This window comes from Gorilla gorilla, chromosome 21, assembly GCF_029281585.2.
Source record: "Gorilla gorilla gorilla isolate KB3781 chromosome 21, NHGRI_mGorGor1-v2.1_pri, whole genome shotgun sequence".
In the NCBI taxonomy this organism is placed as follows: Eukaryota; Metazoa; Chordata; class Mammalia; order Primates; family Hominidae; genus Gorilla; species Gorilla gorilla.
Genome location: NC_073245.2, coordinates 53,676,122 through 53,701,965, shown reverse-complemented (window position 1 = coordinate 53,701,965; position 25,844 = coordinate 53,676,122). Strand labels below are relative to the sequence as shown.

The following is a 25,844-nucleotide window of genomic DNA, read 5'->3' as shown; positions in this document are numbered from 1 at the left end:
GCCACCATGCCTGTCTGATTTTTCTTTCTTTTTTGTAGAGGTGAGGTCCCACTATGTTGCCCAGGCTCTTCTTGAACTCCTGGCCTCAAGTGATCCTCCCGCCTTGGCCTCCCAAATTGCTGGGGTTACAAGAGCGAGCCACCATACCTGGCTTATTTATCTGTCTCTGTCTGCTCCAGCCCCTAACTCCAGAAAAATGTGTGTGTATGTATAGATGTATGTATACATACATACACATTTACATGTTTATATATATACATATATTCATGTGTTGGGATTTTTTTAGCTTTTTTTTTCTTTTTCTTTATTTTTTTAGACTGACATCTTTGCAAAATCAAAGAACATGCTTTTCACTACACTTAACTTGGGTCCTTCATATACACTATTGTCTCAGTAAATATTTGTAAAATGTCTGCATTGTGCTAGAACCTCTGCAGGTGTTACAGTCATAATGGTGAACAAAGCATGGCCCCTTAGTGTTATGTTACCAATCCTTCATATTTCTTACTGAATTAAATCCTAAGTATTTTATATGCTTGTAACTGTTGTGAATGGTTTTTGGTGTTGGTTTTGTTTTGTTTTGTTTTGTTTTTTGGTTTTCTTTTTTTAAATTAACTCTTCATGTTTTCCAGTTGATTATTGCTGGGAGACCAGAAAGTTGTTCATTTCCCTTCAGACCTTTCTAAAGTCAACATTTCTTGTGCCAAAAACATGTCAGTCTACTCCTGGCCAGTCACATAGAGGTTTTTTCCAGAGTGCCACCTGCTGCTTGTTGATACTTGATAGTATTTGATAGTGACTCAGAATTACAGTTTGAACCATATCAACTCCTAGGGATCTTGTTAAAAATACAGTTGTCACAGAGGGTTAATTGCTGTGCTGAAGTTCAGTGTGGAAAATTTTATGATGTCTGATTTCTTCATTCAGACTTATTAGCCCTCAAGGTTTTCTTTGTTCTTGAGCCTCTTTGCCTCTCCAGCTGTCAGTTTGGTTTTGTTCCCATTTAATTTCATGCCAGACTCTCACACAGGAATGAGGGCATGGCCAGAGGATCTGGCTCAAAAGTGAGGGAGGAGCTCAAATAATTCAATTTTTTTTTAAGTTTTGTGTTCTTTGAGAGCACTCCCTCAAAACTAAACAAGTGATAGAGAATTATTCCATTCATCTTGTTCTAAAAGTTCTAAAAGTGTTGTTACATTATAATACACAAAAACACTCATCTAATTTTATGGGAACGTTTTCCCTAGGTGATGGCTGAGCTGTATCATCACTGTGTATTGATTTCCCCTCCCCCTTAAGGCTGTGCTAATTCCCAGCCTCACTCTGATCCATGTGGTATCTAACTCTGATGACTAGGGGTGTTTTTTCAAAGAGCATGGAGTCTTTTCCTGCAGCATTAATCATTCATATGTATGATGGTGGTGGAGGGTAGAGGGGGGGAAATGGCTGTTCTTTAATTGAATCTCAACCCTGTTTTTGACTCCAAGTATTGTGCTTCCTCTATTGCATCACATACATGGCTAAACTTCTGTAACTGTTACAGATCCTGAGCACTGATTTATCAAAAATGTTTTGATACCTAGTTATAGTTTCTGTTTCCATCTCCTGTTAGAGTTACAAGCTTCCAAAGTTTATTAGTGTCCCTTATGTATTCTCCATTTCTCTTCTTAAGTGTTTAGGAAAACCTTTCTGTCCTACTGCATTGAAATGTAAGGTACAGTGTGAAAGCTTTAAGTCAAATGGATGTGGGTTTAACTCACTTAACCAGCTAGATGACTAAGCAAGATATGTTACTTGTATGAATTTTTGTTTTGTTCTGTTTTTAGGTTTCCTAAGTGTAAAATGAGGATGATAATAGAAACTACCTCATAGGACTATTGTGAGAATTAAATGTAATGATGTGTACCAAGCATGTACCACAGGGTTTGGCACAGAACTGACACTTAAGAATTTGCTGCTAATATTATTATTGTGGTTGTTATGAATAATGGTGATAATTAAATCTATAGAATTCAGACATCTAATCCTTAGCCTTTGTCTATGACACAAAATCTTTTTAGTCTGCCTTCATGACAATCCTATCACCACCGCCCATTTCATTTGCTGCTGTAGTTCTCATTTATTATTCTTGAGTGTATTATAATTTTAAATAAAGAGGAAACAAAAAATTGTACCCTTAATTTTAGGTATGGTTGTATTGTGGCTTTATAAAAGGGAGACAGCATTTTCAGACTTGTTTCTTTGCTTTATACATGTCCCTTGTAAGTCTGAGTTGGTCAGGTTTCTTCATGTGCATTTCCTTGGGTGGTTTCTTTACATGGCTTTTTCTTTTCTTCAAGGAAGTCAAGATCATATTGCCAGATTTAGTTTTCCAAAGCCATCCTCACACAGAATTATCTACCCCTAGGTTATCTATCCTTATTTTCTTCCTGCTTATTTATGTAAGTTTTAGAGATCTGATTTCCCAAATTCTGGGCTGCTGATAGGATTTTGCCAGGATTCATGGTCTTGGCTGTTGTCGGTTTGGGATGATTTGGTTCTTTTCTCACACGTTTCCTATTACTTCTGCTTCACTAACCAGTTCGTGTTTGTGGGTCAAAATTGGGCCCAGAGTAACATCCCCCTTGTTAATTCATATGTTGTCAGGGGTAAATAGGAAAAGAATAAGACGCCCAGCAGCTGTCCAGATTGCTGCTATAGCTTCTGTGTTAATCCCATGATCTCCAACATAAAGGTCTCTTCTGTTTTCCCTCTAGATGGGCATGGGTAATATGTTCCCTTAACAGTTTCATTTCTTATTCTTTTTCCTTTTACCCTTACCTCTACCATGCACTCCACCCGTTTCTTGATTTTCCACACAGGTGTATGCCTTCTCAATGATATTCAGCTTTACTTTCCTACTTTATTTTCCTCTACCTATTCATCAGTTCCTTCACCCCACACACACACCTCAAAAACCTTTCCTGTGATTTATGCTTGGCAATGTACTACTGTCCAGAAGACCTTGGTTTCAGCTATAAACTTGGAGGTTTTGCTGTGTACCTCCAAAACTTTGAGGAACTTGGTAGGCTAGAAGTGACATAAAAGGACTGCCTCACAGTTTAATCTTCTTACCATTTCTGGTTTACCCTAAAGTAGCTGGAAACTGATGAAAACTCTGAGTCCTTTTTGTGAGCACTACTCAAAGTAGTTGGGAAAGGCTTTTGTTTGTTTTTCCTGGTCTTATGATTAGATTTAAGTGTAAACTGGGAATACTTGAGAGAAGAAGTTGCTTGGGCTATGGGGATCAGTATTTTATGATTTAATTCTTCTAGTCCTTCTTAGTTTACAGCTGGTTTTTTTTGCTTTGTTTTGTTTTTTTGTTTTGTTTTGTTTTGAGAGGGGGGCATTTTGCAATACAGTTTTAAGTGTCTGCCCTGCTGCATATGTAGGGGGCAGGATTCCTTCTAGACTGCTGTCATTTGGTCCAAATTTAGAAGTGAGGGATTTAAGGCCATCAGTCGACAGCTTCCTGCATTTTGTGCTGTTCTCCATTGAAGTCATGATTAACGCCTGGGCTTTCGTTCATTTGGGTCCCCTCAGATACACCTATGAGCGAATTGATGGGCGAGTACGGGGAAACCTGCGCCAGGCAGCCATCGACCGGTTCTGTAAGCCAGATTCAGACCGCTTTGTCTTTCTTCTGTGCACCAGAGCGGGAGGCCTGGGGATCAATCTCACAGCTGCTGATACCTGCATCATATTTGATTCTGACTGGAACCCACAAAATGACTTGCAGGTAACCACTAGGATGATTGCTGTTTACCTTAGCTGCCCTGGATCCCAGAACATCATGATAGGGCCTGGCTTGGCTACAGAGCATCCGTGATGCTCTATGCTATGGTGTCAGCTGAATGACAGGCTTAGGGCCTTGGTCAGGGGGTGAAACTGAATGAAAAGTAAATGTCAACCCTTCCGACTAATTAGAGAGTGTGGTTCTTTCCATTAAATCAAATGATGTTTCACAGTGGTAGCCTCCAGATATAGACTAGAACTACTAATTATTATTATTATCAGAAATAAAGATACTAATCTTGACTAATGCTCTAATTCTTGATAGGTAGACGATTCGGGCATTTTCACTCAGTTTGTTGGTTAAGATGGTCATGTGTCATGTACAGTAAACGAGTTAACCCAGAGGGGTGGGAAAGTTCCATGGCGTGGCAGGGGCAACAGGGGCAGCCTCACTAGTTCCTTTGTTCTCCACACAGTGCAACACATTAGAGTTTACATGTGTCCAGTCAAGTGGCTTTATGGATTCTATTTTCTGGTTTTAGCCAAACTAAATAACTGGTGGCTTTAAAAGATTACTGCAAAGATTGGAGTTGATATATTTTTTAAAAGCTAACATAAACAAGCAAGAAAATGGCAGGGTCCAGTTTGGAGTTCTTCATCAACCCTGTTTCAAAGTAAAAACAATGGCATTCTAACTATATGGGCCGCGAAGTCAGCCAAAAAGATTCTAACTTGTCAATAAGACTATATGGAATATAGATTTACAGCCATTATCATTAATGAAGAACTTCATCTTAAGTGTATATTGCATATATCTTGAGATATTTACTAACACTAGGATTATGGGTATGTGGTGAAGAAGGTGGGTGGGTGGCTCAAAACCTTTTTCATAATACAGGTGATTGATCAAAAGAAGTTTGGAGGCTGCTGTTTGACAGGATTCAAGAGGTACTCTAGGGGATACTGCAAGAGAAGGGATGCAGGGAAGAGGGCACTAAGCCAATGGGTATCTGGGCTTCTTCTCTACCCACCCACTCCTACAGAGTTGCTGCTTTGTCTATTCCTTTCTTTTTTTTTTTTTTTGAGACAGAGTCTCACTCCATTCCCCCAGGGTGGAATGCAGTGCGGCGATCTCAGCTCACTGCAACCTCTGCCTGCCAGGTTCAAGTGATTCTCTTGCCTCTTGCCTCAGCCTCCTGTGTAGCTGGGATTACAGGGGCCTGCCACCACGCCTGGCTAATTTTTGTATTTTTAGTGAAGATGGGATTTTGCTGTGTTGGGCATGCTGGTCTTGACCTCAGGTGATCCGCCCGCCTCGGCCTCCCAAAGTGGTGGGATTAGAGGTGTCAGCCACTGCACTCAGCCCTTTGTCTTTTTCATTTAATGAGTTTCCACATAAACTTGTGTTTGAAGAAAGCAGCCTACTAGTTGAAAACTAGTGCTTTAAATTAAGTTAGTGATGGTTAAAACTCTGAAAATAATGGCCGGGCACGATGGCTTATGCCTGTAATCCCAGCACTTTGGGAGGCTGAGGCAGGCGGATCACAAGGTCAGGAGATTGAGACCATCCTGACTAACACAGTGAAACCCCGTCTCTACTAAAAATACAAAAAAAAATTAGCCGGGCGTGGTGGGTGCCTGTAATCCCAGCTACTCGGGAGGCAAGGCAGGAGAATGGCATGAACCCGTGAGGCGGAGCTTGCAGTGAGCCAAGATTGTGCCACTGCACTCCAGCCTGGGCAACAGAGCGAGACTCCGTCTCAAAAAAAAAAACAAAAAAAAAAACTGAAAATGTTTCATGGTATACATCATAAACTATGTTCAACATGCAACCTCAAAGAAAACCAGTGATCTCAAAGAAAACCAGTGATTATAACTAGCTTACCATCTTTCTACTGGTGAAAAGATGGCTGAATATAAGTTGCTAGATATAATGAATAACCCATTTTTAAAGGAGTAACACACTCAACACTAAAATAATAATAAGCAAAAACTAATATTTGATCAGCTCACTATCAAGAACCTACTTACGACAATGATACAGATTAAGGGGTGGAAAATGATTGCCTTTTGGCCTGCTGCCTGTTTTTAAAAATAGTTTTATTGGAATATAATCACACCCGTTTGTAAGTATATAATCTGTGGCCGCTTTCATGTTGCAGTGGCAGAATTGAGTAGTTGCAACAGAGACCTCATAGCCAACAAAACCTAAAATATTTACTATCAGGCCCTTTTCAGATTTTTGCCAACCCCAAAACATGATTTCTTAAGTCCTTGACAGTTACAAAGTTCTCAGCTTCTTTGTGATGCTCACCTGACTGTGAGGCATGGCAGCTGGAAGAATAGTGGCACAGGAAACCAAAGTTGAATGGCCAGTTTGAGGACACCTCGGCTGGACATGCCTGAAGCGATATCCAGGAGGATCAGTGGAAGTATGGGGCTGGCAACAGCTCATGGCCAGAGGCAAACATTTTGGAATGACCATGCTTCACCTAGGTGAAGTCTAAACATTACCAGTTGAATAGGTGCAATGCCATGGGAAAAGCAAGAATGTGAATATTCAAACCTAGTGGAGAAGGCAAAGTCATCTGAGGTGACTGATTTATATGTGTAGCAACCAGAGAAGTTGGGTGGGACTGTCCAGAATAAGGGTCTTGGATGAAGGGAGAAGCTTTGGAGTAGCTGTTCTCAATGTCCACTGCTGGGGAGCTGGCAAGAGATGAATTAAGGAATAGCAGTGAAGTCCAAACTGAAATGGGATAGTGTGAACTTTATTAGTGTGTTGAGTCAGTTTCTGAACTTCCTCTAATGCTCAGCCTGAATGAAGAAACGAAGAAGACCAGCACTGAGGAAGATCCAAGGTGGAAGATGCAGGGTGGGAGTTCGTAAGGAGAATGCAGCAAAAGGTTACTGTGTGAGAGAGAACATTTGTACAACTCGGAAGGAATCATCCTTTTTTTTTTTTTTTTTAAAGTCTAGCCAGTCTAGGTAGAGATGAAAGAATTGAGAAATGTAGAGCAGTTTTAGGACAGGGGACTAGAAGAGTGGCTATTAGTTAGTGGGACTGGTGGGCTATAAAAAAGATGTGATAGAGAGAGGAAGGTCCAAATTCTGTGTCTCCCACAGAGATGGAGCAAGGTTCTTGCTTGCTTGGTGTGATGAGGAAGAGAGCAAGAGGGCTTTTCCAAAAGCAAGAGGGCTGGAGACTGTCCACGAAACGATGCACACTCCCCACACAAACACACACATTCCCACGCCCCTTGGCATTTGCCCTTGCACCCACGTGCTATAAATATAGAATATTTACTCCAGAGAGAGTGTGGAGGCTGGGACGCTGACATCATTGTGTTCCTCTTCCCAAATCCTCCTGTCCTCCTCTTGCTTTCCAGAAAATGAAGGCACAGGTTCATTAGGATCCAAGATAGAAACTGGGTACTACTTAGGAATAACAAAAGAGATTAAAGTTAGCACTGAGAGATCTTAGCAATATTACTGTTTTATCTGGACTATTAAAGGAAAACCAATTTTTACGTCCCCTTAATGGGGAGATCTTATCTAGAGTCAGGTAAGTGCCACACCCTCTCTCAAACCTTGAATATGTCTGTATTCGCATCAATGTGTGTACAAAATTGAAGGTTATCAGTTTGCCTTTCCTCACCATCATTTAGAAGACAGAGGCTCTAATTTAGTCCTGGCACATCAGCAGCAGCAAGTGTTGTCTAGGTTTCCCATAACACCTAGGGTTAAGAAGTGGCACAGGACGATAACAGTAGCCTGAGAAGGAAAGACAAAGGAAAAACTGGGTTTTTATCTTCTTTCTTCTTAGGAGTAGGCCACTGTTGCTGCTACCCCTGAAGGCAAAGGCAGACTTCTTGGGAATAACATGGTATCATGCCCCCCTCAGAGACCACAAACCTTCCTCTTCCATTGTTCTGTGATACTTCTGCTTCTTATTCTCTGGGGGACTTTTTGCATCTGGAGGCAAGAGATCCTTAAGGTTGAAGAGGGTTCAAGATAACAGTGGTGGGCTGCACAGTTCTGCGTCCTTCCTGCTGCTAAGGTCCCTGAAGGCAGAATTCAGAAAGTATGGGAGCAGATGTCCTGGCCAAGAGCACAGCCACAAGATAATGCAGCTGCTGCATGTCTGCAGGATTTTGGAAGTCAGTTGGGAGTCCAGAGTGAGGAGACAGGCCCTTTCCACGATCGCCAGAAGCAGGACTCAGGAAACTCCCACACTGCTCCGAGGGGAAGAGGTATTGGACCCCTGTGCCTCTTCCTCTGCTGCCACCACGTTGCTTGCACCCCCTATTTCTTATCTTTTTAATTTTATTTTTTCAGAAGACAGGATCTCGCTATGTTATCCAGGCTAGAGTGCAGTGGCTCGAAGTCAGTTCACTGCAGCCTCCACCCACCTCAGCCTCCCAAATAGCTGGAGTTATAGTCACGAGCCCCATGCCTGGCTAATTTTTGTAATTTTTGTAGAGAAGAGGTTTCAACATGTTACCTAGGCTGGTCTTGAACTCCTGAGCTCAAGTGATCCACCCACCTCAGCCTCCCAAAGTGCTGAGATTACAGGCATGAGCCACCACGCCCCACCTACATCCCCTATTTCTTGACAGTGTGTGTGTCTGGAGTTTGGAGGATTGCACCTGTTGAGTCTTCTTTGCTATGAGAAAGTAATAATTTGTAAATGTATACACAAATACTGTACAATGTTGTCATTTATTCAGTGACTATCTCTTGATCACTGGGACATGCCAGGTGTTACTTAAAGTATTGGAGAGACACTGGTGAGCTAGACTGACAGTTTTATTTCAGTAGGATAGGCAGACAATAAATGAGGAAAAATAAGATAATTACACATAAGCAATATTTACTGCAAAGAAAATAAAATAAGGGGATAAGAATGATGGAAGTTGGGGCTGGGCGCGGTGGCTCATGCCTGTAATCCCAGCACTTTGGGAGGCTGAGGTGGGCAGATCATCTGAGGTCAGGAGTTCAAGACCAGCCTGGCCAATATCGTGAAATGCTGTCTCTACTAAAAATACAAAAATTAGCCAGGCGTCGGGATGGGCACCTGTAATCCCAGCTACTTGGGAGGCTGAGGCAGGAGAATCGCTTGAACCTGGGAGGTGGAGGTTGCACTGAGCCAAGATCATGCCATTGCACTCCAGCCTGGGCAACAAGAGCAAAACTCCATCTCCAAAAAAAAAAAAAAAGAATGATAGGATTTGGTTGCCCTGATTTAGAAAGAATGGTCTAGGAAGACTTCTTTAAGAAGATGACATTTGAGCAGAAATAATGAAAAGGATCTAAAATTATGAGATAAGAAGGAAGAATATTCCAGATAAAACAAAGAGTATGACCATGTAGAGTGGGATGTGAATAGGCGGCACGTCTGAAGCACAGGATGGGACAGGCACTTATTACACAGCACCAGTCCTAAATAGAATGAGTCACGTTCGTTTTGAGTACGCCGCTGCCTCTCCTTGTCAATGTCCTCTTTTTTTTTTTTTTAACTCCTTTCTGCTGCCCAAAAGCACCCCTTTCCCATTCTGTGAATTCATCTGTCCTTCCTGTTCTCAGCTAGTTCTTGACTGACTTATCTGACAGATTTAACCCCAGAGAGGGTCTTGTTATGTTGACAGCCCAGGCTGGTCTCAAACCCCTGGCCTCAAGCAGTCCTGCCTCAGACTCCCAAGGTGCTGGGAAGATGGGCGAGAGCCACAACACCCAGCCTTTTTTTTTTTTTTTTTTTCATTGTCAGAACATCGTTATTCATTTCTCTTTGGCTTTTGTCCACCCCAAATGTATTAAAAAATAAAGAAGAAATGGTGAGCACTATAATTAGAGCACTATAATTTTCTCCAGGGATTAGGGCTGGGGGATTATAGCACCACTGCCCCCTAGTTGTGTTTTACTCCAAAGGTTTTTGTATTTATACCTTTGCTGATGCATTTCCCTTGGACTTCATCTGAGTTCCTGGCCCTAGTTCTGAATGTTTCTTTCTCTATCTCAGGTTTTTTTTGGTTGAGTTCTCTTAGGAAAATAAAGAATGGTTTGAGATTTGACTGTAAAATGATGAGTCTCTTAAATGTGATGGGACTTATCCTGTTGTCCTTCAGGTAAGTCATCTTAGGGGGAGAACATGTTTATTTCTATGTAATTTAGCTGCTTGTGGCCTCGGCTCTCCCAAACAGGGGTTTATTTTTCTCAGTTAACAAGTCCAGAGGTAGGCAGTTGAGGACTAGTGAGGCGACATCATAGTGTCATCGGAGTCCCGGGTTCCTCCTGTCTTTCTGCTCCACTGGCCTCAGTATGTGTGGTTTACAGCCTCTTGGTTCCATCCCAGAAAGGAAAAATAAGGAATGCAGGCACGTTGGTTTTTACAGGAAAGCAGAACTTTGGCACATATCTTCAGGAGGTTCTGTTACACCTCATTGTCTAGGACTGTGTTACCTGGCCATCCCTGGGAGGCTGGGAGTGGTTTCGGTTGAACATGTTGCTGCCCTGTACAAGAGTCAGGGTTCTGGCAGTGAGCAAGAAAGAGATGGATGCTACGAAGGCCATTAGCAGTGTCTGCAGGGCTCCTCCATCAGATCTTTTGCTCAGAACTTTTCAACTCCCTCTTGTAATTTACCCTCAACACCATATGAGCCAGAAAAAGAAATCAGGGTCAGTACTTAAGGGCCGTATAAGATTACTATCTTGAAGGTCTCATAAACCATATTGTTCACCATGATCACTTCCTTAATTTGCAGAATCATTCATCAAACCTCCCAGTAGCAGAGATTTGCTACCGCTAAAGATACAGAAAGAAGGTCCAGCAACGAATTATAATAGCCAAAGACTACACAACTCAATTGTTCAGCAATAGATGACTAATTGAATAAACTGTAATATATTCAGCTTTGAAAAAAGAATGAAGAATATCACTATATCCTGCTATACCCTGGATTGTACCCTGGATATATTGTTAAGTGGGGAAAAAAATAAGGTGGAAAAAGTTTGTACTGTATGCTAGCATTTATCTTAAAAGGCTGTGTGTCTTTGTCTGTCTCTTCCCTACCAAGGGTAAAACTAAAACAAACTGTGTGTGTTTTTGTTTTTGTTTTTTTGGGATGGAGTCTTGCTGTGTTACCCAGGCTGGAGTGCAGTGACGCAACCTCGGCTCACTGCAACCTCCACCTCCTGGGTTCAAGCAATTCTCCTGCCTCAGCCTCCCAAGTAGTTGGAATTACAGGCACGCACCACCACGCCCAGCTAATTTTGTATTTTTAGTAGACACGGGGTTTCACCATGTTGGCCAGGCTGGTCTCGAACTCCTGACCTGTGATCCACCCACCTCAGCCTCCCAAAGTGCTGGGATTACAGTCGTGACCCACCACGCCCGGCCTACAAACTTTGTTTTTAAATGGTTACCTTTAGAGAACAGGATGGAAGTGACAGGGAAAGAAGCTGGTTTTTCCAAATATGCTGTTTTGTGTATTTGACTTTGGAATTTTAAGCATTTTACCTCATTATTAAAACAAAATTAATTTTTTAACCTTTTTTAAAAGTTGCAAAAATTATGTAGAATTCCAATGTACACTTCACCCAGCTTCCCTTAATGTTGACATTTTATATAACCTTAGTATAATGATTGAAACCAAGAAAGCAACATTGATATGATACTCTTTAATGTACAGACCTTATTCATATTCATTCCTTCAGTTTCCTAGAAATTTTTTTTTTCTGGCCCAGTATCCGCATTCCATTTAGAAGTTGTGACTCCCTAACCTTCTGCAGTCTGTGACAATTCCTTTGTCTTTCTTATCTTTCATGACCTTGACACTTTTGAAGGGTACTGACCAGTTGTTTCGTGGACTGTTCTCAGTTTGTATTTGCCTGATGTTTTCTTATGGTGAGATATGAGGTTATGCATTTTAGGCAAGAGTATCATAGAAATCATTATGTCCTCCTCAGTGCATTATATCAGGGGATGCGTGATATGAATACATCTTATTACTCGTGATGTAACTTTGATTACTTGGTTAACGTGCCATCTGCCAAGTTTCTCCACCATAAAATAACTGTATTTATCTCTAAAAATTAGTATCTTCTGAGTGAATATTTTGAGACTATCCTGTTTTTCATCCTACTTCTGTCCATTAATTTTAGCTTCCATCAATGGTTCTTGCTTTCAGTAAATTATTACCATGGTGTTTAGCTAATGGTAGCTTTCTATTCTCATCATCCCTTCTACATTTATTAGTAAGAATTCTATTATAACGAAGTTGTCCTTTGTCTCCCATTTATTTATATCAGTATTGACTTGTGGATTTTGTTTTATTTTATAATCCATTACTCTATTTATTTTGTTTTCAGGTTGTCCAGATTTGGCCGTTGGTAGCTCCTTTACATTGGTGTTTTTTTGACATGCTCCCATTGTTTTTTGAGTGCTTCCTTACGGTTCAAGTCCATGTTACATTTTTCGTGCCCCCACGTTGGAATTGACCATTCTCCAACGATCCTTGCTTTCTTTTACTTGAGAATAGCATTTAGAAACCAAACTCTGGCTACTAGGTATGCCCACTGCTACTAGATTGTTATTGCTTCTAGACCCTCTGTGCATATGGAGCTCGGAAACAGATGTATGCATACTTAAGCAAGCACTCATACCACACAGCTATATTTATTCTGTATATATTCATCCATAGTGAATTTTCTAATTACAGTGCAGCATCACAGGGTTCATTATAGTCTCCTTCTCTTCCTTATTTGTAACTTCTTTCTCTGGCAAGATGAAGCCTGGACCTTGTTATTATTACACAGTATATTTACTCATTTATTTCATCCTAGTATACACATCAAGTAGTTTTAGAATTGCTAACCCATATTTTGTGAAAAATACATTTACCGGAATATAATGTTGGTCTATAGTGGGTTTTTTGGTCTTTAGTATTACAGTATATAATCAGAATACTATTTGCCAAAGTTGCTTAGTTTAGTTATTTTCTTCACGACCTGCTTCAGTGTGGTTAAATTAATAGGGGGAAACATCAATTCCTAAAACTCAAAAGCAAAATGAAACAATTGAATCTAGCTGTGTATCAAGTGAATAGCTTATAACTCACAGAAAAGGATTATTTCAAGGGTCTGTATTTAATATGTTTATACATTTTTATTTCTATATAATTTCATTTTGCAACTCCAGTGTACCCTTTATCCAGATTCACCAGCTGTGTTTACATTTTGCCTCGACTCTATCATTTTTGCCCATTCTCACTCTCTCCTTTGTGTCTCTGTCCCTTTCTTTCTCTGAGTACATGCATAGACACGTCACTTTTTGTCTGAGCTATTTGAGAGTAAGTTGCAGGCATTGTACCCCCTTGCCCCCTAAATACTTTCAGTGTGTATTTCACTAAGTACAAGGACTTTCTCATGTATATTCACAGTTCAGTTCTCAGAATCAAGATATAAAAATACTATTCTCCAATCCACAGTTCATATTCAAGTCTTATCATTTGTTTCAACATATTTTATAGCTGTCATTTCCCCAGTCCAGGATTCAATCCAGGGTCACCCATTACCTTTAGCTGTCATGTCCCTTTAGTCTTAGTTAATCTGGATCAGTTCCTCAGTTTTTATTTTATGACCTTCAAGTTTTTGAAGAGTACTGGCCAGTTTTTTTGTAGGTTGTCCCTCCGTTTGGATTTGTCTGTATTTCCTCAGGATTGGATCTAGGTTTAGTACTACCACAGAACTGACACAGCCATCTCAGTATATCACATCAGGAATAATATGGTGTCCATTTGTCTGATGATGGTAACTTTGATCACTTAGTACAGTGATGTCTGTCAGATTTCTCCACTTATAAAGTTTCTGTTTTTCCCTTTGAAAATAATAAGTAATTTTGGAGAAATAAATTGGAACTATACCTGTTCCTCATCAAAGTATCACCCATTGGTTTTAGCATCCATTGATTATTTTTGGCTGAATCGGTCATCACTATGATGGTTACAAAGTGATGATTTTCTAACTGTCGCTCTGCACTGGTTAGTTAGCATTCTACTATAAGGAAGAGTGTTCCCTTTTCCTCCCATTTATTTATTTTATGTCAATATGAATACATGGGTTCTTTTTTTATTTAGTGAGTTATAATCTGTTACTATCTTTATTTCAATGTTCTGTTCATATAGTTCTAGACTTAGCCAGTGGGAGTCTCTTCGAACTTTAAGTGTTATTCTCATATGTCTGCCTCGTTCTTTGAGTAATTTCTTACATCTGACACAGTAATATGTTTCAGGCTTAGTCTATACTTTCTCTACCACAGCCCTAACTACAGTTAGCCATTTCTCTAGCACACTGTGGCTCTGTTGTATAGATAATGGTTTTTAGCAATCAAGATTCAGGAGTTGGGTGTGTTCATTGCTACTGCAATGATGTTTCTTCTAGGCCCTCTCAGTGGACATAGCTGGAATACACACAGAAAGAGAAACTATAAATATGCATATGTGTAAATATATGCATTCATTTGTATATGTGTGTATAGACACAAATGCATACGTAAACATGCATATCCATATCTATTTCTGCACCTTTGTGTATATGTATGTGTGTATATAAATACACATGTACACCTAACCATGAGTTAATACTGATACCTCCAATTCATTCTAGCACCACAGAGTTTATTTTAGTTTTCCTCCTTTCCATATTTATAATTTCTTTCTCCAACAGTGAAAGCCCTTACTCCTGCTACCCCCGGTATCTTTACTCATTTGCTGAATCCTAGATTAAACAGAAAGTAGTTTCAGGATTGCTAACCTTGCAACTACAGAAAATAAACCTACTTTCAAGTGTGTATTTAAAACACTATACATACTTAGCAGGATATATCCCTAAGTGGCTGGGGAGAGAAAAATCTTGAAATTTTTTGGTAATTATGTTTCGAGTGAGTTGTAATGGTATTGGTTTTCTGAAAATGTTATATTGTGGGACAAATCAAATGAGTACTGATATTGATGTGGTTGAAAATTGAGTTTTTCAACATGATTAAAGAAATACAGATGTGAGGTTGATGAAACTAAAATTCTTCAATCATAATTTGAACTAAAAATATCAGTATGACCTCATGATGTATTTTGTCTTATATATGCATATGTTTATATACATTCTACACACACAAACACTTCCTATATTTGCCCACTGAGTAGGCACTAGAAACCTGATCATCCCTAGTAGCAGGGACCACCTCTAGGGTATCCAGATTGTTGTCTGTAAGTTTTCTACCCCTGTCTATGGCTGGACTGTTTCTTAGCCACTTGCCCTGCAGCCTGGCGAGAGAGAGGAAAAGTTAGCTGTTCCCATGCTATGAAGACCTTTGCTCTGGTCTTCCTGGTGGCCCTGCTGTGCACAGAGAGCCCAGGGTCTGTTCTGCTGCCCATGTTTGGTGGCCTCACACATAAGCTCTTGCCTGCCAGCTATGTGCTCCTTCCTCAGTGGGGTCTGGGTCTCCCCGGAAGTGACCAGGATTGTTGAGTCTAAGAAAGTGACAGTGGAGAACAAGTTCTGCCTTCCCTCCTGCCCCCAAGAACAACTTGGTAAACCAGGATGTATTGGTTCATTTTCACACTGCTGATAGAGACATACCAGGGACTGGGATGAAAAAGAAGTTTAATTGGACTTATAGTTCCACATGGATGGGGAGGACTCAGAATCATGGTGGGAGGCGAAAGGCTCTTCTTACATGGAAGCGGCAAGAGAAAATGAGGAAGAAGCAAAAGCAGAAACCCCTGATGAACCCATCAGATCTCATGAGACTCATTAACTATCGTGAGAATTGCATGGAAAAGACCAGCCCCCATGATTCAGTTACCTCCCTGCTAAGTCCCTCCCACAGTGTGGGAATTCTGGGAGATACAATTCAAGTTGATATTTGGATGGGGACACAGACAAATCATATCACTCTGCCCCTGGCCCCTCCAAATCTCATGTCTTCACATTTCATGCCTTCCCAACGGTCCCCCAAAGTCTTAACTCATTCAGCATTAACCCAGAAGTCCACAGTCCAAAGTCTCATCTGAGACAAGGCAAGTCCCTTCCGCCTATGAGCCTGTAAAATCAAAAGCAAGTTAATTACTTTCTAGATATGATTTGGATACAGGTATTGGGTAAATACAGCCATTCCAAATGGGAGAAATTGGCCAAAACAAAGGGGGCCCATGCAAGTCCAAAATCCACCAGAGCAGTGAAATTTTAAGGCTCCAAAATGATCTCCTTTGACTTCAGGTCTCTCATTCAGGTCATGCTGATGCAAGAGGTAGTCTTGGGCAGCTCCACACCTGTGCCTTTGCAGGGTACAGCCTCCCTCCCAGCAGCTTTCTTGGGCTGGCATTGAGTGTCTGTGGCTTTTCCAGGCACACAATGCAAACTGTCAGTGGATCTACAGTTCTAGGTCTGGAGGATGGTGCCCCTCTTCTCACAGCTCCACTAGCCAGTGACCAAGTAGGGACTCTGTGTGGGGGTTCCAACCCCACATTTCCCTTCCGCACTGCTCTAGCAGAGGTCCTCCATGAGGGCCCCACCTCTGCAGCAAACTTTTGCTTGGACATCCAGGCATTTGCATACATCTAAAATTTAAGTGGAGGTTCCCAAACCTCAATTCTTGACTTCTGTGCACCCTCAGGTTCAACACCACGTGGAAGCTGCCAAGGTTTGGCGCTTTCACCCTCTGAAGCCACAGCCTGAGCTGTACGTTGGCCCCTTTCAGCCACAGCTGGAACAGTTGGGACAGGGCAACAAGTCCCTAGGCTGCACACAGCACAGGGACCCTGGGCCCAGCCCACAAAACCACTTTTTCCTCCTGGGCCTCCGAGCCTGTGATGGGAGGGGCTGCCATGAAGGTCTCAGACATGGCCTAAAGACATTTTCCCCATGCTCTTGCGGATTAACGTTAGGCTCCTTGTTACTTACGCAAATTTTTGTAGCCAGCTTGAATTTCTCCCCAGAAAATTGATTTTTCTTTTCTATCGCATAGTCAGGCTGCAAATTTTCCAAATTTTTATTCTTTCCTTCCCTTATAAAACTGAATGTTTTTAACAGAACCTAAGTCACCCCTTGAATGCTTTGCTGCTTAGAAATTTCTCCCACCAGATACCCTAAATCATCCTTCTCAAGTTCAAAGTTCCGCAAATCTCGAGGGCAGGGGCAAAATGCCACTAGTCTCATTGCTTAAATGTAACAAAAGTCACGTTTGCTCCAGTTCCCAACAAGTTCCTCATCTCCTTCTGAGACCACTTCAGCCTGGACCTTATTGTCCATATCTCTGTCAGCATTTTGGGCAAAGCCATTGAACAAGTCTGTAGGAGGTTCCAAGCTTTCCCACATTTTATCTTCTTCTGAACCTTCCAAACTATTCCAACCTCTGCCTATTACCCAGTTCCAAAGTCACTTCCGCATTTTCGGGTATCTTTTCAGCAACGCCCTGCTTTACTGGTACCAATTTACTGTATTAGTTCGTTTTCATGCTGCTAATAAAGGCATATCCAAAACTGGGAATAAAAAAAGGTTTAATTGGACTTACAGTTCCACATGGCTGGGGAGGCCTCAGAATCATGGCAAGAGGCGAAAGGCTGTTCTTACATGGCGGCGGCAAGAGAAAAATGAGGAAGAAGCAAAAGTAGAAATCCCTGATAAACACATCAGATCTCATTAACTATCACTAGAGTAGCACTGGAAAGACTGGCCCCCGTGATTCAGTTACCTCCCCACTGGCTCCCTCCCACAACACATGGGAATTCTGGGAGATAAATTCAAGTTGAGATTTGGATGGTGACACAGCCAAATCATATCACAGAAATATGCAAATTTTGGGCACCAAGATGAACTTCAAGCTTTCTTATTGCAAGGAGGACCTCTGTAACACAGTGGGCCAAGTGGCAGGAGGTGCCTGGGATCCACCCTCCTTTAGCCCTGCTTTGATGGCCATTTCCTGTACCCCTGCCCCAGTGGCCTCTCTTCTGTCCCAGTACTTACTGGGCTTCGTAGTCTTTGGGCCGCTTTAGTACTGAGTATAGGAATTCTGGTGTCATTTTCAGCCATGAGGTTAGGGGAAGAATGTGGGCAGGGCATGGGTGGGGGCTTCCATATCCAGGGATTCTGGCACTGGGTGAGTCCCTTATGGGCAAACATAGAATTCCTGCTTAGACTTACCCCTTTCTCTGGGCCCAGTAACTTCAAATCCAACTCAAACAGCCTGGCCTCAGACACAGGGGACCCATTGCTTGCAATTCTGGACTCCAGGATCAAGATCATGGGGCAGGAGCAGAAGTCCAAGGCTCCAAACTTGCTCTGCCACTAACTCACAGAGGAGCAAGGGCCACATGTCTTACTGCTCTGGGCCAAGATAAGGAAGGACCTGGGGTGTCCAGTGATGCCTGCAGGGCTCACTCACATGGCATGGCCACCTCTTCCTCTCAGTGTCAGTAATCACCCCTCTGCTTGCTTACTCAGGGAGAAAAAACATTCCCGCTAAAAGAGACTAGGACTCCTGGAAACAAAATGGCTGAAGCCAGGTCTGGACAGGAAATGTACAAGAGGAGTGTGGAATACGTTGAAAGCAAGGGAACTATTGAAAGACTACCAGTCTTTGATATAACATACAAACATAAATGTACACATATCCATACCTATTTCTATATTTGTGAGTATGTGTATGTATATGTGTGTATATATACATATACACCTAACCATGAGTTCATACTGATACCTTCAGTCCATTCAAACACTGCAGAGTTGATTCTCGTCTTCCTTTTTTCCACATTTGACTAGGTCATGTTGAAGGAACTCAGGAGCCAACTTAGAGAGGCTCCCATGAGCCAAATGTGAACAGCAATAAGAATAATAACTGCAGTGCAGTAAAACATGGCAGATATATTTAAATGCATGCCTTCATTGTATCCCATAAAGAAGTAATAAAAAAAATTTCATTGGTCACTTTTTGGGATGTTATTTTGGAAACTGATTAAATAAAGAGAAAGAATCAAATATTTAGCTTGTCCCTCCTATATGAACTGTGCATTAGGGTGGCCCCTGATGAATTAACAGATCTAGGCAATGATCATCAATTCAAAAGAAAGATGACCAGATACCATCTGCCTCTTGGTGTACATTCAGATGCTCACATCTTAAGCTGATCAGGTTCCAAGGTAGAACTCCTAGTTTAGAGAAAATACAGGAAATAAAGGTACCTGTTCAGTGACGCAGCAGAAATGCAGTTGTTTTTAAGTGTGGCAATGATAATAATATATATTTTACAAGAGTTTGTATCTTTAGAAATGTGTATTGAAATATGTAAGAATGAAACAGTATGATGCTTAGGATTTACTTCCTAACAATCTGGGAGGGTGGAGTGTGGTAAAAATAAACAAGATTATCAGTAAGAGGTCATTATACTTTCCTATATTTTGATCTATGTTTGAAAATTTCAGTAGCAAAATTTTAAAAATAAATTTTCAGTGCTACCAGCTCTGAAGCATATCTTCCAAGAGGACAGAACAGCATCCTGGGAATGTGTGCAACTCACAAGTTGCCTTGCACAGACCACAGCAGGGCGGGGGCACAGGATGGGACACCATGTCCTTCTCATTGCTTTATCCCTGGCACACAGTAGTCAGTACACAATGGGAGAAGAAATGAGTGGCCACGGAGGTGGCAGCCAACCTTTGGGTATAAATTCTGTTCTGAAATCAGTCCTGTTACTTGTAAGCGAGAGTTGGCCTCTCACACCACATGACATTTAAGCACTCCCCTATTCCCAGGGTTGCTGCCGTTTATACATACAGTGACGTGATGCATATGACTCTTCTTCTTCCCAGGCTCAGGCCCGATGTCACCGCATAGGCCAGAGCAAAGCTGTGAAGGTGTATCGCCTCATCACTCGAAATTCCTATGAGCGCGAGATGTTTGACAAGGCCAGCCTAAAGCTGGGGCTGGACAAGGCTGTTCTTCAGGACATCAACCGAAAGGGCGGCACCAATGGGGTGAGTGTGATGGGCCTGCTCTGGAGTCTTAAGGAACATTGGTCGCACAGCCCAGGCAGGCTTCTCTTCTTACAGCTGTTTAAGGGTTCACTTTCGCTGCATTGAGCCAGCCCTCACATCGTTATTGGGTAATTCCCTACAACAGGGCATCCTTAAGAGTCAGGTGTCTGTGTTTTCTGGGTGGTTAAAGGAAATCCGTAGAAGCAGTTATGAGGTAGGATTGCCCAGCTTGGTGTAACATTTCAGTAAACAGAGTTTTTAACTGTGCCCGTTAGAAGCCAGTAGATCTTAACATTGTATTTGTTACTGTACCTTATCTCATACCTCAGACTTTGATCTTTGAGAGTGTACTGGGACCAATTTTATCTATGTCCCCTCAGCCCCTAACAGTGCTCGGCATATTAAAAACATAAAGTGCTGGATGGTCAGTAAATGAATGAATAAATTAGCAGCTTAAAATAAGGCAGTTAAAATATTTTTCCCCCTTTGGGGGCATAAGAATTACAGCTAAGATTCTTAAATTGTCTTAAAGTATCTTAAAGTATAGGCAAACAAAGCAGAATATTTCCTTAATCTCTGGGCTCAGGGCATCAAAGATTGGATGCTTAAACCTTCTAAATGAGTTGTCTTTAGTCCAGATGTTCCATATCCTCTCAGCTATGCATATGTTGCTAAGTATAATACTTCAAGTTAGTCATGCAGAGAGTCATGGAATTCCCTCTTGTGATTGATATAAAGAGAACCAGATTCTTAATTAGAACCAGAAAAGGGTGTTTGGGACCCCATTTCCTGTTTTTTTTTTTGAGAAGATCACATTTATCATGGGATCATTTTTTTTTAGTTGAGAAATGACCTCATTTACAATACTAATATACATATTTATTTAATAATGAATAAATCATTGTTCTGCTTGTTTGGTACATCTGGAGGTTTTTAAAGATACAAGCTCTAACTAAAATATAAAGATGTCAAAAATACCATCTTCAATGATGCATAGTTGTAGTGGCTTGTGACATCTGATAATAACCAACGTCCTGAAGAATGTTAGGGACCTTGGATCATGTGCTGAGCTTTATTTCAGAGCTGCCTATAGAGGACTGTCTGCCTGCCCTCCCCAGAGTATCGCATCTGGGTTTTCACTAGCTGAAGTTTGTTGCCCACGTTCTTTGTTCTAACATGCAGTTCATGGAGGAACTATGCACTGAATCACAAAAACCAGATTTGAGGCTGTTTTTCTCCTATACATTTTCCACTTTGTGAGTAGCCTTTGGTGACCTGTCCAGGTACAGCAGCTCTCAAAAATGGAGGTGGAGGACCTACTCCGGAAAGGTGCTTATGGAGCCTTAATGGATGAAGAAGATGAAGGCTCCAAGTTCTGTGAAGAAGACATAGACCAGATTCTGCAGAGGAGAACGCACACCATCACCATCCAGTCTGAGGGGAAAGGGTCCACTTTTGCCAAGGTACAAGGCCTTCTCTCCAGAGCTGTTGGGGGTGGGAGAGAAAAAAAAATGTTTATTCTCTGAAACCCATGAGCAGGGCTTCTGTTTCTCTGAATGCAAATCCTAGAAATTGGCTGCACATTTAGTCTGCGTGACTATCTAAAGATATAGATCCTTAGAGGAAGGAAGTCTGAATAGGGAGTCAGGGACTATACCAAGAAAATACCACTCCTCACCTTTGAGAGCTGATCTTTAACAGAATAAACACTCCTATTCTCCGTTGGCTCTGTTTGCAAGGACTGCTCTGAAACCTTCCAGTGGACATCTTGATTCCCTTGTAGAGCACTTCTTGATCACTGATAGAGAGTGGAAGCTCCAGTGAACACTCCATTCCCCAAACTCAAGCAATTTGTTTGTTTGTTTAATGGGAAAGAGATTTTACATAAAATTCCCAGCTTCTAGTCTGGGTGCCTCTTTTCTCTGCTGTTTAGGCCACTGGATTTAAAACTTAGCAGATCACTCTCAGGTTTCCCTAGCCACAACCACTGCTGATTCCTGTGTGAGCTTTGTGACCTGTTTGATTAAATCTCCTGTTTGGTGACACCTGGAAGTTTTTTAGTGGGACGTTCAGTGTTTTATAAGGAGGATATGGGTGAACCATCCCTTGTCTCTACACCTCATACTGCCCAGCCTAATACCTTTTCCATAGCAGACATTTGGTAACTGTTGCACTGTAAGAAAAATCTAGAAAAGTTTTAAGTGTTAACTCTTTCATAGGAAACTAGACACCAAGTGTCACATTGCCATTGTCTTCCGGGGTTTGCCTTCCTGCTTCCAAGCTTAAGGTCCAAAAAAAAATGATCCTTTCAGTTGAAATTATGATTTCCTCACCCAATTTTTAAAATAAAAGGTAAAAAAAGAATAGCCTTGAGATTTTCAATTCATTTTGGAAGCTCTGTTAAGGGTTTGATTTTGAATGCAAATAGATAATATACTTAGGTTTCTCTTGAAGTAACACTGGTGTTTTATTAGTTTGTACTGTGTTCAAGCACAGTTTATTAATTCTTGTCTTCTTCACAGGCTAGCTTTGTGGCTTCAGGAAACAGAACAGATATTTCCTTAGATGATCCTAACTTTTGGCAGAAATGGGCTAAAATAGCTGAACTAGACACTGAAGCAAAGAATGAAAAGGTACAGCAAAATAATATTTTATTCCATGGAACATTCACTTATGTCATACATGACAATAAATTCCTACACAGCTCAAGTCATTATTTACTCTTGAGTCTTGGTTCTTAAATGATATTTGTACCATGCTTAAAATATGCCTGGCACATAGACATCACTCAATAAATCTTAACTGTTGTCATTTTTAAATGGCCATTCAGTCTGTTGGGCACCTGGGAAATTAGATGAAGGCAATTAGAACTGGAACTGGACACACAGGTCAAGTTCAGGCCTCTGTCTCAAACCAACATTCTATCCCTGGCATGTGACTATTTTATTTGTATTTCAACACTTCCTGTGAGAGAAACTTCACACATAATAGAGGGGAAAAGCATGACAAAAGTTTGTTGGCTTTACCTCCATTCTTTCAGTGTCTCATGTTTTCTTAATTCTGAACATGAGAAAGAGAATGGACTTGAGAGTGAAACCAGAGTATGCCTTCGGATGAAGTTTTTGACCCCCGCTGAGATTAGTAGAAGAGGAGGTGGTCAGGCCCACACTGTGGGGTTACAAGGTAACATTTGTGGGTATAACTGGCACCAGTGCCCAGCCCACTGTGAGGTACCCCTTAAATGTTGATTTCCCCTCCTTCATCTCTGACCCTGTCACCTCACTTCAGGATGAGTGTCTTCTCAGGTGAGTATTGAACTCTCAAGGTTCCACAAAGCCAGGAGACAGTCCCTGCTTGTAGCTAGCTAATTCAGTAACCAGCACCCAGCCAGAACGACCACAGGTTGCTTAATCCACCCTCTTTTCTCCTATAAATAGAAATGCTGATTTTCCTCTTTTAAGAAGATCCTGCAGTCCCCTTTAGTAACCTGTTCTAAGTGTTTCACAGTGTCGCAATCAAGAAGCTACTGTGTGTGCAGGACATTGGGTCCAAGCAAGGGAAGAAAGTACTGTGGCCCTCTGGCCAGGCAGAAGCAGTTGGAGCCTTCCGTGTTGGGAAGCACGGTGATCAAAGATAACACGACATTTGTTATCTGGGCTGTGTGGAGGAGTAGTCAGGAGGCTGGCCTGGCTTGGGGAAGAGGTATGGGGGAAGGAGTGAGGAGCAGGAAGCAATGGAGACTAGAGAAGACACATAGCCAGGGGAACCATCAGAATGACCGAGGCTCCTGAGCTGGAGATGGTATTTTCAGTGAAAGGCAAAAGGTTAGTGGATAGAACCAGTCGAAGGCAGATAAATAAAGCAGGAATATGCGTTTGTCTTCAGAAAGTTGCTGAGCAGATGGAATTCTCTAGCTTGTCTTGTCTCCAGAGTGCAGACTGCTGTCTGCATGCTGGGCAGAACAGCTGGGTCTTCACTACTCCAGTCTTTCTTGGCAAGAGCCGACACCACTTTGGTCACTGGGGGGGGGGCCTTGCCTGCCCACACCCCGGGTAGAATGACTGCAGAAACAACAGATGGTGACAAGCAGCACTAGGGGCCAGGGAGCACGTCAACTTGAGCAAGTCCCAGAGAATCTTCTCTGCTTGTCCTGTGGTCATGGAGACAGCAGGTGTGCTGGGAAGAGCCCTTCGTGCTGGAGGATGAGACGGGGCATGGTTCTATCCCAAATGTGTCCTGAGGATACACTTATGCTTTGTGAAAGGAGTAGAGAAAAGAGGACTTTCTTCCCAGTAGTGCTCTCCATTTCTAGGAAAGCTTAGTGATCGACCGACCTCGCGTGAGAAAGCAGACCAAACACTACAACTCGTTTGAGGAAGACGAGCTCATGGAGTTTTCAGAGTTAGACAGCGACTCAGACGAAAGGCCCACGAGATCCAGGCGCCTCAATGACAAAGCCAGGCGCTACCTCCGAGCGGAGTGCTTCCGGGTAGAGAAGAACCTGCTCATCTTTGGGTGGGTATTGGCTCTGCTTGGTTTTGTTGTTATTGTTGTTTGTTCCCCTCTGTTTTTCAGTCCCTGAGATTTGTCTAGGATGTCTCTCCAGTCACCTTTGGAATTATAGGGCAAAGGGGGATCTGTTGGAGCAAGAGAGAACTGTGCCTTCTGCCCAGAATCCGTCTCAGTCACCGTATGCTCCGCAACCACAATGCAGACATGCCATGATTTTCTCATATGCCTGTCACAACAAATCTCTGGTCCTAATTTGCTGTCTGGTACTGATTTCCTGCTTCCCCCCACCCCCCAAGGATATATAAGGAGTCCACACAACACATGTTATCACCAAGGCATGATTCGTGCGGGGCTTTGGCTCTGGTAGAAATCAAAGGTTCAGCTTCCATGAGCTCATCATTGCTTTTGAATAGTGCTGCTGGACTCTTTTTGATTCCAAATGTATTCCCTGCTCCCAGTATTTTGGTCCCTCCCTTTTTAACATTGTAGTGGCCATATGAAGCTCTCAGTGTCCAACGTCCAGGTCACTTTAGTGATATTCGGTGTGCTACAGTCAGGTGGTCCTCAAAGGCCTTTCGGGACAAAGCCCTTGGGATGATTAACAGACCTACAGAGAACAAAAAGCATGTATGGCTCTTGTTTCTCCTCCTGTGGGGAGGCTGCCTGCATGGCCTGGTCCGTTCTCCCTCCAACACCTGTCTGTATGTCCACTGTCAGCTGGGGCCGGTGGAAGGACATCCTGACTCATGGCCGATTCAAGTGGCATCTGAACGAGAAGGACATGGAGATGATTTGCCGTGCCCTCCTGGTGTACTGTGTCAAGCATTATAAGGGGGACGAGAAGATCAAGAGTTTCATTTGGGAACTGATCACACCTACCAAAGATGGGCAAGCCCAGACCCTCCAGAACCACTCAGGTGAGAGGTGGCAGGGCCATGCCTAAGAAGCACGATTCCCATGCACTTCATTCCTTCTTCCTCTGCGGGGCCATATTGCTGTGCTTTGGGGGACTTCTCTTTCTCGGGTGTTTTTCAGAATGTTACCAGTGGGAAAAGATGTTGCTTTCATTTCTGCCTCAGAATCTCCCAGTGTTACCTGTGATATTTTGTTGAAGTACAACTGGACCCTCTTAAAGTTTCCCACATCTGGTCCTGCCCACTAACCTGAGTCTCACACAGATTCCCCGTCTGAATTAGGGATGCACACCCAGTGCTCTGTGACTTGCCTTTTGCATTTCACCATCCTGTCCCTGTCCCACCTCTGTCTGTGCCTTTTCTTGTGCCACATTCCTTCCCTATCCTTGGCTAAGGCTCCCCTTGAAGTTTTAGATCAAATGTTCCTTTTCTCCCAGCCAGGTTGTAAGTTCCCAAAGGGCACAGGTTATGTTACACCTTTCTCAATCCTCACAGGGTACTTGGGAAATCTTACTGACAAACTAAATGGTGCTGGAGTTTATTTATTTACTAAGGAGGAGACCAAGTGCATGGCCTTCCTTCCTACCACCACCACCTGTGGGCTAAGGAGTAGGGTCTG

General features: G+C 42.2%; 1 protein-coding gene across 6 annotated transcripts in view; it reads left to right on the top strand.

Annotated features, from left to right (window-relative positions):
- The window catches only part of CHD6 (chromodomain helicase DNA binding protein 6), a 216,602-nt gene that overhangs the window by 142,050 nt on the left and 48,708 nt on the right, over positions 1-25,844 (top strand). For all 6 annotated transcript variants that reach the window (XR_010132270.1, XM_055372994.2, XM_055372996.2 and 3 more), the window contains 6 exons: positions 3,583-3,778; positions 19,635-19,799; positions 21,083-21,262; positions 22,322-22,432; positions 24,112-24,314; positions 25,029-25,228. Coding sequence is in view for 5 of the 6 variants with exons in the window: in XM_055372994.2 (XP_055228969.2) it covers positions 3,583-3,778; positions 19,635-19,799; positions 21,083-21,262; positions 22,322-22,432; positions 24,112-24,314; positions 25,029-25,228 (1,055 nt within the window). In the remaining variant the exon portion in view is untranslated. The remainder of the gene's footprint in view (positions 1-3,582; positions 3,779-19,634; positions 19,800-21,082; positions 21,263-22,321; positions 22,433-24,111; positions 24,315-25,028; positions 25,229-25,844) is intronic.